The sequence below is a fragment of the Dendrobium catenatum genome, unplaced genomic scaffold (assembly GCF_001605985.2).
Source record: "Dendrobium catenatum unplaced genomic scaffold, ASM160598v2 fragScaff_scaffold_233, whole genome shotgun sequence".
Lineage (NCBI taxonomy): Eukaryota > Viridiplantae > Streptophyta > Magnoliopsida > Asparagales > Orchidaceae > Dendrobium > Dendrobium catenatum.
The window spans coordinates 109920-125360 of record NW_021318695.1 but is presented as its reverse complement, the minus strand read 5'-3'; the positions used below and the strand labels follow the sequence as shown (position 1 = coordinate 125360).

General features: G+C 34.7%; 1 protein-coding gene across 2 annotated transcripts; it reads left to right on the top strand.

Moving 5' to 3' along the window:
* The first annotated feature begins 932 nt into the window (after positions 1-932).
* Positions 933-12145, top strand: LOC110092624 (GDSL esterase/lipase At4g01130-like). 2 transcript variants are annotated; one of them, XM_028693212.1, is made up of 3 exons: positions 933-1376; positions 1466-1669; positions 12058-12145. In XM_028693212.1, the coding sequence occupies exons 1-3, from the start codon at positions 1103-1105 to the stop codon at positions 12066-12068; spliced, it is 489 nt and encodes a 162-aa protein (XP_028549045.1). In that variant the 5' UTR covers positions 933-1102; the 3' UTR covers positions 12069-12145. The 2 variants fall into 2 exon arrangements, with proteins under 2 accessions (XP_028549045.1, XP_020672922.1); XM_020817263.2 differs by lacking the exon at positions 12058-12145 and adding an exon at positions 2575-2969.
* The last annotated feature ends 3296 nt before the right edge of the window (positions 12146-15441 follow it).

Sequence of the window (15441 nt, the reverse complement as noted above, 5' to 3'; positions counted from 1 at the left end):
GCTGATAGAACAAGAGGAGAGGGTTTATTTTTCATGAAGTAATAGAGATTTATGGGATTTTCTATTACCCTTTAAAGGAGGAAGGCTTCTCCATCTTCTGTAGAGCAAGAGGAGAGGGTTTATTTTCTTAAGTAGTTGTTCTTATACTTAGGATTGTATCATATTTATAAAAAAAATTGCTTATACAAATTTGTATTTTGTTTCATAAAAAAACTGAATGGACGCATCAATTCATCTCCTCTCTCTGTGGTGTGCCACAAACTTCAGTATGGTCCTGTCTAAACCATTTAGATAAATAGAAAAGACGCTTAATTTTTGGAGTTTTTGATCTTCTGAAATCCCTTCGCATGTTGGCTTTCCTAATATCCAGTGACCGAAATTTGTTATCTATTTGACATTTGTTTTTTGAAATACATAAATTGTCACAACTTGTGCTATCTGAAGCACTTCGGTGCAAGCATACATCCTATCGTGATTCTCTAAATAATGCCTAAGTAAAGTCTTCATCTTGACAAAAAGAGATTTGTCACTTTGCTTCTTGCTTGCTTGCTAATTCTAAATTCTACTTTTAGGTTCCGGAGATGCCAATTGTGCGATATCCAAAATCCATGGTTGAGAAAAACATAGAACAGTAGCCACCCATCGCATCAAAAGCACAAATAAAATGTAGATAAAGTGCAATCAAAGCGCAGTGAAATTGCAATCAAAGCACAGTCAAAGCATAGTTCACATGAAAATTTTAATTCGATATCCGGACCTATTTTCGATGTCGGGACCTAATAATTTCCCCCATATGAGTGGGGGGGATTGAGTGTTAGAACAAATATGTGAATGCGTTTACAATTAAATTTACTCAACCAAAAATAAAAATAAAAACAAAAATCTGATAATGACAATCTTATGCTAATCCTCCAAACTCGGATTACATACGTGAAGACACAGTCCAGTGGTTTAGATCAGTGGTGAAACCCAAAGTTGCTAACTCTTTCTTTGCTTCCTCAGGAGAACAAACGGCAGAAAAGCCGAATTTAAGGGTATATATTCATTCTCGTGCACTCTCCCTTCTATCCTGTGCTATTTTGCCATTTAAATTTCGCTTTAGATGAGCCTAAGAAAAGCCGAATCTCACTCCGGCCTCCAGCCTTCTCTCCTTCCTTCGGGTGTCTTCTTCTTTCTACTCATCCTTGTCTTCTTACTCGCCACGACCACTGAGGCCGACTGTAGCTTTCCGGCCATTTTCAACTTTGGGGATTCAAATTCCGACACAGGTGGGTTTTGGGCGGCATTTCCGGCTCAGCGAGCTCCCTTTGGAATGACTTACTTCAAGAAACCTGCAGGCCGTGCTTCAGATGGAAGAGCAGTGATCGATTTCTTAGGTAGTAGCTATGTCCACCTTAATTTAAACTAACTGTTCTGTTTGAAATTCCTTTTCTTCATGTTTTTTTTTTCTGGTTGGAGAGTGTAGCTCAGGCTCTGGGCTTGCCGTTTCTGAGCCCTTATCTGCAGTCCATTGGATCGAACTTCAGCCACGGCGCTAATTTTGCGACGGCGTCTTCGACGGTGCTGCTGCCCAGCTTATTTGTAACAGGGATAAGTCCTTTCTCCTTGGCGATTCAATTAAATCAAATGAATGAGCTCAGAGTACGGGTCTTCGAAATGAGCCCACAAGGTACGGTCTAAACTTGGATAGTATTACTAAGTACTTCTTGCTTTCACTAAAGCAGATAACGCGGATCCATACAAACTTTGATTAATATAATTTAATCTTTAAGCAACATTACTTTGGCCAAACCTTTCCGTCAGTTTTTGAGTCCAACTTTCTCTCATTTTAAGGAGCGGAGTCCAAATGTAGTTTGATTTTATGATTGTAAACAGTAAAAGCATAATAAAAGTGCGGTATTGAACAGTAACTTTATTTTTACTGTTCACAATCACCGAACCGAATAATTCTCTGCATTTGGACTCCACATGTAATAATCTCTCCATTCCAACAATCAATTGGGACAGCCTGTAATACAACTTTTCCAGTAATTTGTTTTTTTAGACTATATTATTTCTCTATAAAAGATGAAATGAGATTATAATTATCTCCTAAAAAAATTTTAAATTCTTTGATATGACGGGTTTTATCTCTCTCTCTCTCAAGTTATAAAATGTTAAAATAAAGCCTTTTCAAGAGGAAAAGTTATTCGGTGCGGCCTCCGGACATAGTTATCTGTCCGGATTCCAATAATTTTTTGCCACGTGTGGCCCGACAACCCCACTATGCAACTCGATAATAAATTAAAATTTAGCACCTTTTTTTCAACGTCCTACAAGGCCCGAATACCCGACCCGAGCCAAACGTGAAAATTAAAAAAAAAAAAAAAGTGGAAATATCTAGGGTTTATGGTAATGGAAAACAAATATAATCTGGCGTGTGCACCATTTGTTGGAGGTAATAATCATTGTCAGAATATTTTTTTAGGGTTGACATTATTATCGGATGAAATAATTGAATCATTTAAATTGTAATTTAGAATATTTTTATGGATAGTGGACGATAAACATCTCATTATAATATTTACTAATCAGGACCAGGCAATTGCTAAGGCAATATAAATTGCATTATACCTCAGACACGCCATAGGCTGTGCCAATGGCACATCAGCAAGAAGGCGTCATTCAAGGTGTGGTGCTTTAATAGCAACAACAATGTTTGAGACATTTTTTATATATGTTTAAGCAAGTGCGATTCTGAGGAGGAGTTCGAGAGAACCTGGGCTAAAATGATCAACTAAGGGACCTCCACAACCATGTCTGATTGAAGAAGCTTTACCAAATAAGGAACAAATTGTCTACATCATTCAATAAGAGCTGTAACCTTGGCATTTTTTCTACACAACTTAGCAAATTCACTAACAATGTGTGTAATGGCATTTCTAAGCCAATAAGTTTTATAACTGATTATTTTCTATGCTTTGAGAAGATGATGATGACTTGACAATGGAATAATCATGATAAAGATTTCAGATGCATCTAGTCCTAATTTGTACCTATAATAATAGTAGTCCAATACTAAAACATGATGATCGATTTTATTCACAAAAGTTATATTCATTTTTTGAGGAGTTCTTGGAGGGTGTGGGTGGAATGTGCATAAATCATGCCTCAAGTGACTCATCTACATTCTTTGTGAAAAGCATCGAGAAGATTGATCACTCGTACCATTGGGCTGTTCATTTTGATGCAAATGAGGGTACCATTTAATGCAGTTGTGAGAAGTTCGACATGATTGGTTTATTATGTTCTCACTGCATGAGAGTAATTATGTATTTAGATATAGTTAATATTCCTTCGAAATACCTACTATTAAGTTGATCATCTAGAGCTAGAAAAGATATTTATGTAGGCCGGATGTTCAAATGTATGGGAAACAAAGTGATCCCATCTCATGAGAGATTAGGAGGTATGATATTTAGAAATCATTTAAGGAGATTTGTATATTAAATTAGCACACGGGCACAAGATAAGGAAGAAGAATAGTAGATGTTGGATGCAATGACTAATATGGCTAAAAATGATGACTTGATACTGGATGGCAAGAAAAAGAACCACAGATTTATTGCAAACATAGAAGGTGGGTTAAAAAAAATGAAAGACCCACTCAAGTGCAGGCCTAAAGGCATCTCTAATACTAGGTTAAAGATTCATTGGGAGAACAGAAAATGTAAGAGAAAAAAAAAACTGAGTACCAAGCTACTCCATCAACTGAACATGTACACCCAGGGAACCACTCAGTTAGGCTATGTTCACAAACATACCAAAATGCTTCACAGATAAGTACATTCTGAACGAAGCGGGGCAATAAGTGGCTAGTATTCGATTGCTACTCAGAGGAAAGGAAAAGTTAGAAAATAAGTAAAAGATGAATTTCTTCACAAGCTCGGGAAGTGGTGTTGAGTCATTGAGATTAAGCACCTCCTTTATGTCATTTACAAATTTTTCGGTGATTCGGGCACTTCCCAAGTCAAAATGATTTCCTCTGTTCAACAGACCTACAATAAAAGAAACTTCATCAACAATAAATACTAACCTCTTCTCCATGATGATGAAGCACTACATCTTGATATCCCCGAATGACAACAACTTGTATAATCTGAACAAAACGGGGCATCAAAAGAAATTGATGTAGCTGAACTTGCCTCAGTCTATCCATAAAATCTTGTCCAAATGTTTCAACCAAGTGATCGCATATTTATCTAAATGTCAAAGTTCTGCAACGGAAACTTATCTTTGGAACATATCCCTATAAAAATAGGTGTAGTGGATAAGACTGAAAATCTAACTTTCACCAAAAGCTATATAGAATCAGTACATATGTGTATATATCATTGATACACAGTGATACTCAGATGGGATACCCAGTGATACCCAGCTGCGGTACCTAGAAGTACATAGGGTACACAAATAGTACTCAGATGCAGTACCCAGCGGTACCCAGAGGTACCCATATAGGGTACCCAGTGGTACCCACAGGTATACATTAGTGTACAGCGTTACCCACCGATACACATCGGTGCACAACGGTACATACCGGTACCCACAAGTACACACCAGTACACACCGGTACCCACTGCTACAGAGTATAGAAAAAACCTAAACCTAAACCTTAACGTTACATTTGCAGAATGAATAGAACAAACATATCTCGTGAAAGAAAAAACTTTTTATCCTAGTAACAAAAAATTGACCTTAGTCATCCTTCTTTTTCTGCAACAAAAATCTGGAGGAAACAGAAGGAGCTTCGGGTGAAGATGAAGAGTGCTTGCAACATTTTTACTAAAACACCACAGTCGATTTTGAAAAATTGAAATGACTCGGTAAAAAGTAACTTTTCGTGTCTAGTCTGGGTCGGGTCTTCGGGTCGCGTGGTAAGTCAGAAAAAACATGCTAAATAGAAATACGGGGTCATCAGGCCATACGTGGTAAGAAATTATAAGAGTTTAGATGTAGAGCTACGTCCGGAGTCCGCACCGAATAATTGCCATTTGGAATTTTTTTAATTAAATATGGTACAAAATCTCGGATTATAAATCATCTTTTAGTTGAATAAAGTACGAAGCTTTTGCCAAGTAAACAACTCATTTGGAAAACATGTTAAATTTTAAAAACGAGAATGTATTGCTTGCAAAGAGAAATAACAAACAAGTCCTAAATTAGCTGAAACTTCATTTGTATTTCGTCTTAAGAAATAAGGATTTTTATTCAATTTTAAGATGACTAAGTACCTGAATGAAACATTTAGAATTCATTTCAGATATATAATTTTTTTTTTAGTAAATTTAAGATGGAAATAATATAATTTTCTTAGATGAAATGAACAATATCAAAAGCATCTGGATTTGAGCTATATGTACTTAAATCATGTACTTTAAATTATAGTTTAAAACTTTTTGAGATTATTTCAAAAGTCAAATGTTCTTTTAATTTTACATGTAGTTTAAAAGGACATTTCGATGTGAAAAATCCGATGAGCTCAAGATCACTCCATTTCTGATTCATCAAACCCAGAGATGATTCAAAAAATTAAAATATCAGAATAGATCTTTTTCGAACAGTCCAATGATATTCACATTCTTAATCCCTTGAACATTATTTTTTATAATAAAATTCAAATCGTTCTCTACCAATTACATATGTGATCCTAATCCTAAACTAACACTAATAGTATCTAACAATCTAGAAATAGGAACTACCTATGAAGTCAAAATTGAAAAAGCCCCTAATTCATAAACATCTACTACTCTTATAAGTTTCACCCTAAATTTATTTGGAGTCATTTTCTAAATTAATTCTTAAGCTTCATCAAATAGATTAGACATTAAAGATCCTCTAGCTATTGAAATGATAATCGATCTAAGGGATCCTGCCAATCTACTGTAAAAAGTTTGAATAACCAATCAATCAGATAAAGCATGGTGAGCACATTTCCTAAGTATTTTATTAAATCTCTCCCAACTTTAATAAATTGACTTTCTTTCAAACTAGGCAAAAGATGAGATATCATTTATAAGCTTAATAGTTTTGAAAAGTGGGGAATACTTAACTAGGATTTTTTGTGACAACTCTTTCCAAGAGATTATATAGTATGGGGGCAAAGAATTTAACCACATCTTAGCTTTATCCCTTAACAAAGATGGAAATAAATGAAGCCTAATAGCATCATCACTAACACCATTAAAATTGAATGTTACACAAATTTTTTAGAAGCTAGCTGAGTAGAGGTTGTGATCCTCAACAGGAGTTCCCCAAACTAAAAATTTTGAACTATTTGAATTATGGCGGGTTTCAGTTCAAAGTTATTAGCATATATAATAGGTCTATTGATACTCTAATGGACTACCTAAGAGGTCTAGGATAATCCTTATCTTATAATGGGTCAAATATCTCTAAAGTTAAAATATTTTTTAATTTTCAAATTTTTATAATGGTCCTTTCTATTTTTGAATAAAAAAATATGGACACCTTACTAGATCTACAATACATGCAACAATAATGCACTATAAAGTAAAGAACAAAACTAAAAAATAATAATTTTTTTCCTTTAAAAAAATTGTAAAAATTATAAAATAAATATACAAGATACACATAGGTATAAATTACAACTAGTTCAACAATATCGTTTAAAATTATAATACACACGTTACTATCCCATTAATGGTGCCAAAAAATTGATGCATGGGTGGACCAGTAGGTGCAATCGTGAATAACTAAATATGTATATTGAAAAGAATATGCTTTAGATCAATTAATTCTTAAGTTTTCTTTGATACAGATTACCCACTAAGTACATAACTATACGTGTCAATCAAGTAATAAAGTTATTGAGAAAGGATCGATCCCATGAGAAAGTGTTTTTCTAAATTGCAATCAGACTAGTGATATCTCTACAGATGTGAGGATTATTCTACTAAATGAAAATGAATGATTTTGAGTTTCTGCTAATTATAGAGAATGTAAAAAATGATGAGATAATAATATATAAAATATATTTTGGACTAATGCCTATAAAATAATAAATTTTTATAATGAGACACTTAATTATTGATGTAGATCAAGGCATATGTCTATAAATTTTGAGTTTTTTTTTTGGAAGTTGCAAAACTCCAGAGAGAGAAGAGAGAGAAGCTGTGAGAAAATCTAGAGAGAGAAAGTCTTTCTTGGTTTCAATTTTTTCGCGGGCTTTTGGTTTTGCTAGTTTCAGCAGGTGGAATGGTGGTTCCCGACCACCGGCAAGCCGCTTGCCGACGGTAATCTTTCTTCTGATCACCATTGTAATGGTCCACTCAAATCATCGGATCAAAATCTCAACAAGATTCACATTGATCCGAATGAACAAGTTTCAGTAAAGAAATATTCAAACCTGATAATCAATGAAGGATTCAGACCCCCTTTGCGATTAGAGTCTATAATAGAAGGAAAAGGAAAAGGATTTATTGAAGATCGAATTGCTGTGGTGAAGGACAGGGAAAAAAAACCCGATTCTTTTGAAAATCAAGTATTCGACTCTACATCGTCTTCAAATGTGATGCTGAAGGTTAATAAATTTATAGGATCACGAGATGCTGATGTTCTGGAGTGGATAAATAAAAATCTTTTGATTTCCTTTGAAAAAGAAGAAGGAATTACTGTTCCTGGTTCTGTTATTGGTCAGAATGCTAAATCAGTTCATATGAATAGCTTTACGTCGGCGTGGCAAAAAACTCAACACATTAAGTTGAGTTATAATTTGAATTCTACTCAGATGTCTGAAGATGGGAAGGCGGTGAAGATGAATCCAAAAAAAGAATTGGCCAATACTCAAATCTTAAAGAAATCCCTGGTTATTAAGGTGCTTGGATAGAATATCCCATTCCCAGTTTGTAGCCTAGAACTTAGAAGACAGTGGAGTAAATTCGGCAGCTTCCATCTTACTACTTTGGGAAATAATTGGATTCTTTGTTCTTTCACTAACAATGAATCCATGGAGGAAGTACTAAGCGGAGGACCTTGGTATATTGGGAATCATATTATTTGGATGGATAGATGGACATCCTCTTTCTCTACGGAATCATTGAAAGGTATCACTTCTCCGGTGTGGATTCGATTCCCGGGACTTCCTTTGAGTTGTTGGGATGAGGAGAACATTTCTAATATTGCTTCTATGATTGGAGTTCCTATGTTATTGGATGAGAATTCTTTCAAATGGGGGAAGAGGGAATATGCAAGATGTTGTGTTCGGATAAAGCTAGAAAAGAAACTCCCTAAGGGAGTTTGAATTGAAGGATTACATGGGAGATCATTTCAGAAAGTAGAGTATGAGGAGTTGACTTCACTGTGTTATCATTGTGGAAGAGTGGGACATAGTAAAGTTTCATGTCCAGAAGCTAATAATTTGTCGGTTAAAGAAACAATTGTGAATGAATCCAGTGAAACTTTGAAGCAGAAAAATGATATGACAGATGAAGGTTTAAAACAGCAAAGCAGAGATGAGTATGGGCCTTAGATTCATGTTAAATTTAAAAATAAGAGATTCAAAAATACATGGAAGAATAATGGTAATTCTGCTCAATTTAAACAGGTGTACAAACCTGTTGATAAGATGGAAAAAATTCAAGAGGATGTGCAGGAAAGGGGAAATTCTAATACAGCTAATTTTCAAGATGAATCAGCTAATCATAAGGAGGTTGTTGGTACTGAAAGGTTCGATCTCAAGTAATCCCAACTGATTTTAATAGCAAGAACATTTTTCAATTATTGACAGAAGATATTGAGGAAGGGGAAGTTGTTTAAAGGACTGCTACTGATTATGATAATGAATCCAAGCCGATGGATACAGCTGAAGATGAAAATTGTCCTAAAAAATATAGCTCTGTTGAAGTACAAGAAAATGGAGATCATTTGATGTCTTTGACAAGTTCTGGTAAAGTCAAATAATCAAAAGAATTAAGGTCTTTGGGACCGGTGGAAGCTGAACAAAGAAAGAGGAAAGGTGAGAAGAAAAATAATAAAATGATGGGGGATAATTCCCCTGTTGTTTTTTAATGGCTTATGTTATTTTCTGGAATTGTAGGGGGGCCAGAAAGAGGGAGGCCTCCCTATATCTTAGGGAGATTGTGAAAGACAACGATTGTTTTTTTGTTGGGCTGACTGAGACAAAGATTTCCTGTGTAGAAAGACATGATGTTGATTTGATTATTGGTAGTGAGGGGGACTATTTTCATCAACCAACTATTGGCCTCTCAGGTTGGATTTTGATGCTGTGGAAAAGAGATTTGGCTTCCTTTGAAGTTATTGAGCATTCTTGCCAATTAATTGCGGGAACTCTTAACATCAATGCTTTAGACAAATGGAATGTGGCCACTGTATATGGAGGAAAGGAGATTCAAACCCGGAGGAATCTATGGCAATCTCTTGAAGATCATATGCTTGGTGATCTTTCGGCTATTATTGGAGGTGATTTCAATTGTATCCTTTCTAAGGATGATAAGAAAGGAGGTAAGAGATTCCATTTCTCTTGTGGACCAAAGGAGATTAAGATGTTCTTAACAAATAATGACTTCCATGATATTGGTTTTGTGGGTCCAAGGTTTACTTAGTGTAATAATAAAGAAGGTAACTCTAGAATTTGGGAGAGATTAAATAAATGCTTTTTGAATTTTGTTTCCCTTCAAAGAATTCCTATGGCTAAGGTGCGACATCTATCAAGGATTGCTTCATATCATGCTCCCATTTCTTTGAATATGGTTGAACCTCAAAATCTTAAATCTAAGTTTTTTATATTTGAAGATACCTGGAAGTCATATCCGGCTACTTGTAATATTGCTTTAAAGGCTTGGAGAAATTCTGATTTTGGTACAAATGCTGAAATTCTACAAAGAAAGTTAAGAAGAACATTGAAAGCACTTCATTTTTGGAATAAGAATAAATGCAAAGAATTGAATCTGTTGAAAGATGAGTTGAAAAGGGATATTTTACATTTACAATTAGAAGAATCGAATGGTGAAGGACTCACGGATGAAAGACTGAAGTTGTTGAGAAGCAAGGTGCATGAACTAAATATTACATTGAGTAGATTATCTACTTGGTGGAATCAAAGAGCAAAAGTCAGATGGCATCAAGAAGGTGATAGTAATTCCAGGTTTTTTTATCATTTTGCATCGGCTAAGAAGAATGGTAACCTTATTTGGCAAATCAAGAATGAGAATGATCATTTTGTCGAGGATATTGAACAAATTGAAGCTGTTTTCTATGATATTTTCTGAAAGAAATGGTCTGCCAGAGAATGCAAGTTGTCTGGCTGGCCTTCTATTCCAGATAACCTGCAGCTTTCTAGTGAGGATGCTGATTTTCTCAGTGTTGATTTTACCAAGGACGAATTGATCAAGGCGATCTTCAGTCAAGGTAATAACAAATCTTCGGGTCTTGATGGCATTACAACTTCATTTTTCAAATTCTTTTGGAAAATTGTTGAGGAAGACACTTGGAATACTATTGATAGTTTTTTTAAAACTGGAAGTATGCATAATGACTAAAAGGATACATTAGTAGTTTTAATCCCTAAAACAAAAAATTCAACTGTTCCATCAAACTTTAGGCCTATTAGCTTGTGCCAAACTACTTATAAAATTGTGGCAACTATGATTTTGAATAGGCTGAAAAATTGTATTTCAAAATGTATCACTGAAGAACAAGTTGCCTTTCTTCATGGTCGTTCTATGTTTGACCATTGCCTTATTGCTCATGAGATTTTTCATAAGCTTAGAATTTCTAAAAACAAAAAAGGTTTGATGGCGGTTAAGCTTGATATGGAGCAAGCTTATAATAGTATGAGTTGGGAGGCTTTAGAACAAGTGCTAAAGATGTTTGGCATTCCAATGAGAATAATTTTGCTGATTTTGGAATGTGTCAGAAAAGCTAGGTTCTCATTCATCATCAAATGCAAAGCTTCCAAGTGGATCGTTGCTGAAAATGGGTTTCGTCAAGGATGCCCCCTTTCTCCATTCTTTATATTGTTTGTTCTCAACTTTTCTCTTTAGCTATGGCACAAGAAGGTAAATATTTGGGAATCCAAATCTCACAAAGAGCTCAAAAAATTAACCATCTGTTGTATGCTGATGATGTGTTGATCTTTTCACAAACTTCTAAGAAATTGGCCTCCAAGTTAAAAAAACATTGTGCTGAACTTCTGTTCCTGGACTGGACTGCGAGTGAACAACACAAAATCCCAAATTCTGTTTAGTAGAGGTATGAATAGACCTGAGACTGTTTGGGTAAAGAAGATTTTTAATTTCAAAACTGTGAAAGAGCTGCAGTACTTGGGAGTAAATTTACTGCTAAGAAGACCGGTCATATCTGGTTTTCAATTTCTTATTGATAGAATTATGCAAAAGCTGAACACTTGAGGAGGCAAATGTCTTTCTTTGGTAAAAAAGTTTGTGCTTGCAAAAACGTCTCTATTAACTCTCCCAAATTTTATCTCGACCCATAATTTGGTGCCTAGAAAGGTGCTGCTGGAAGTGGACAAATGTTGCAGGAATTTCATTTGGCATAAGAGGAACGGTATGAAGGGTTTGCATTATATAGCCTGGAATCCTCTTTGTAAGCCAAAAACTAAGGGAGGGATGAATTTTCACTCAGCAGCCTGTAGAGCAGGTCCACTTAAAGCTAGGCTGTCATGGAGGTTAATTCAGAATCGTGACTCTTTGCTGTCTCGGGTTATTACTACTAAGTATGGTGACAACTTATGGGAAAGCGAATTGTAGGAATGGCACCTCTATTGCTTGGAAAATTTTACATGAAGGTGCTAGATACTTGAAACCTTTATTAAGGTGGAGAGTGGCTAATGGGAGGAAAATAGATATTCTTAATGATGTATGGTTGCTTGATAAATGTTTTAATGAATGGCCAGTTACTGCTGACTGCTTGGGATTGGAAGGACTTCAGCTCAATCATTTCATTGATCTGAGTGGTTCCTGGAAAGTAGAAGATTTACTCTGCTTCTTTAATCAGAATTTGATAACTGCTATTTTACAGATACAGATTGATAGAGAAGCACCAGAGGACTACTTGGAGGAGATTTGTCAATTATCTAGCAAATCAATTACTACCCGTGCATATGAAGCTTGCAGCACTAGGCACAAGAGTGAAGTGGACATGGGATTTACAACATGGTTAAAGAATTTGAAACTTTCAGCTCGGGTTGAGTTATTTTGGTGTAGATTGAGTAAATTTGCAATTCCAACATATGAATTCTTGAAATATAGGAAGCTTACAAATGTTGATTTGTGTGCTAGAGGTTGTAAAGAAGTTCAAAATGTGTTACATATTGCTGTTACTTGTAAACATCTGCAGGATATTTTGAGGAAAATCCAGAACTGGGGAATTTATGTTCCAGTTTTTTATTCCCTCGACGATTATTTTAGTGAGTTGAGGAGGCTTTCTACTTCTGCACCTAATATAGTAAGACTTTATTACAACTCTGTGTATCACAACTGGAAAAACATGAATGAAGTGGCTCATGGAAAAATTGCAAAGTCTGTTTCAGTAACTGCAGCAGATGTTATGACTACAACTTTCTTAATCTCTAATCCATTCATTGCTAGCTGGGATGTTAATTTCCCTAGGGAGTTTCAAAATGCTTGGTATCCTCCACCGCCGGGATGGATTAAGATTAATGTTGATGTGGCTCTCCTTACGTCGTATACTGCTGGTATTGGAGGTTGCTTTAGAGATGATAAAGAGAGATTGCTGATTGCTTTTGGTGAAACAAGAACGCATTGGGATATAGCTAATCTTGAGCTTGATGCTGTGATGATAATTAAAAAATTCATTCAACCGTGGATGCTGGAATGCAAAGGACTCATTCTTGAAGGTGATAACCTCAATGTTATCAAGTTTATTCAAAATTCTTTGAATAAGGCTAAGTGGCAAAGATACAACCGGATAGAGGAGAATCTTCTATTCTTGGCCGATTTCAATAAGGTAATTTTCAATCATGTTCATAGAAATTGTAATAGAGTAGCTGATATGTGCGCTACTTTGGCTTTTGATAACAATTTTTGTTTTGATAGTTTTTCTTTAGATTGCATTCCTCCTTCTCTTATTTCTATTTTGAAGAAGGAATGTTAACCTTTGCTTTAGTTTGTAACTAGTTTCATTTTCTATTAATGCCATTGCAATTTTCAAAAAAAAAAAAAAAAATCAAAGGCATATGCATCCCAAGATCTCTGTCAAGCTTGTAGGGCAAAAAAAGGAGGTTTATAGTCTTCCTACTACTCTAATATCTTCATACAACCTAGAAGGCTTAACATCCTATGCCTTGGCATGCCAACATTCTATTTAAATACTCCTATTTATTTCAATATTCCTCCAACGAAGTAATACATCAAAACTAGATGTTTACTACATACATGGTAATTATATGTATTAAATTAAGAATATAAGATATTAAAAATGTTCATAACTTCATTTAAGGTACAAGTTTTTACATTAATACTTATATTGTGCTCTCATCATTAGCTCAAAACTAAAAATTAGCTAGACATTGTTAAAATAGAATGCAAACAAATCTTTATTTCAATCATAGAAAAACGATATAGGCTTAATAATAAAAAAAATTTCATTAGAGTAATACAAAAGAACTTCTCCACACTTTTTCTTCTCCAATGATAGGATTTCTAACAAGAGAGGATAAGATTTCCAATGAAACTGTCTTGCACTTCTTTAGTCTATCTTAGACTTTACTCTAAGGGGAACTAAAAAACTATACTAAAAATTATAGAACTCTACAGAAGTGATAAATAAAAGAACTAAAAAAATATTTATAATGAGTGCATAAATGGACTCAAACATTGCAATGCTTGAAATGTTGGCGCTATGGTGTTACATCATGAATTAGTACCTCAGTGATATTGGGCTTGCTTCACTGCAACGCTGCGTTGAGTCAACATGTCTATTGGCTGAATTGGTGCATCATTTGGTTGATTTAGCATGGACCCATCTTTCATCAATTGCTCTACCATGGCATTGCAAAAGGAAAGCTCTATGTTACTTTAACGTGCAATCTGGCACTGTGGTGTTGTAATGGTTGGCACTCCGGCGCTCAAACTCCGAAGACTTAGGTACTGCGACATGGATTGTTTGATGTTATGGCACCATAAAGTGCTGCAAGAATGAACTTGAGGCTATAGCATTGTTATTCCCTAGTCTGGTTCAAGGCATTGTAGATGCTACTATGATATTAATTGGAGCGTTGTGGTATTGGTTTAATACTTATGAATTTTTTTTTCTTTTCCTAAAATTTTTCTATGCAAACAGAATAAAAGTAACACATTTTCACTGATAATTTAGATAATGAAACATATGAAATTTACACTTAATACCCCTACCATAGTTCTTCAACTACCTAATTAATGGTTTGATTAGTGCTTCTGTGCTGAAGATGTAGTGTTAGTGTGGTCGAATGGTTTTTGAAAATCTATACGACCAATGCTACAACATTGCACTGCTAGCACTGTAACATAAATGAGCTGAATTAGTGATGTAACACTGTGTTCTTTCAGTGATACAACACTATCACATATATTTTTATTTTTATGATTGTTATAGTGCTACAGTTCTTCAAGGGTTAGTGTTACAATGTTGGGATGAATTTTCTTATCAAGCAACACACATACAAGTTAAATTCTACACATTCACAACTACCATAGGATACAAATTAAACTTAACCAAATGGATTTCTAATCTCAAACATAAAATCAATTAGGATACCTCCCAAATAGTGCTAAGTTTATAGTTTTTAACTAAACTATGCTAAACTCTTAACTAAGATGACCCAACTCCACTGAATTCCTAAGGCAATCTACTTCTCCTCCTAAGTAGCCATTAACTTTGAAGATTAAAATGGTTTTCCTATCTTTCATAGGTACAACTTCATAAGGATTAACCTTAATAACAATTTATGAGTCCAACCACTTAGATTTAAGCTTCCTAAGCAATAATTTTAACCTTAGATTATACAGCTGCACTTTTTGTCTAGGATAAAATTCTTTTTTAGTAAGATTACAATTATGTCTCTTTCTAATTTTCTCCTTACATAATTTGACATTTTCATAGGCATCAATCTTAAATTCTTCTTACTCATTCAGCTGTATAAGTCTATTCTTTTTTGCATCTTTAAGAATTACACTGCCCAAAAGCTTTGCACCCCAACTCTAAAAGTAAGTGGAAAGCTTTTCGAAAAAATAATTTATAGGAAGACATTCCAATTTGGGTTTTATAAGCAATTCTGTAAGCCCAAAGTGCATCGTCTAATCTTAATTTCCAATCCTTCTTATTTGAAGTCATAGTTTGCTCTAAATCCTTTTGATTTTCCTATTACCTATGTTAAGATAGTTGCTATTTGCATGCATTACATTT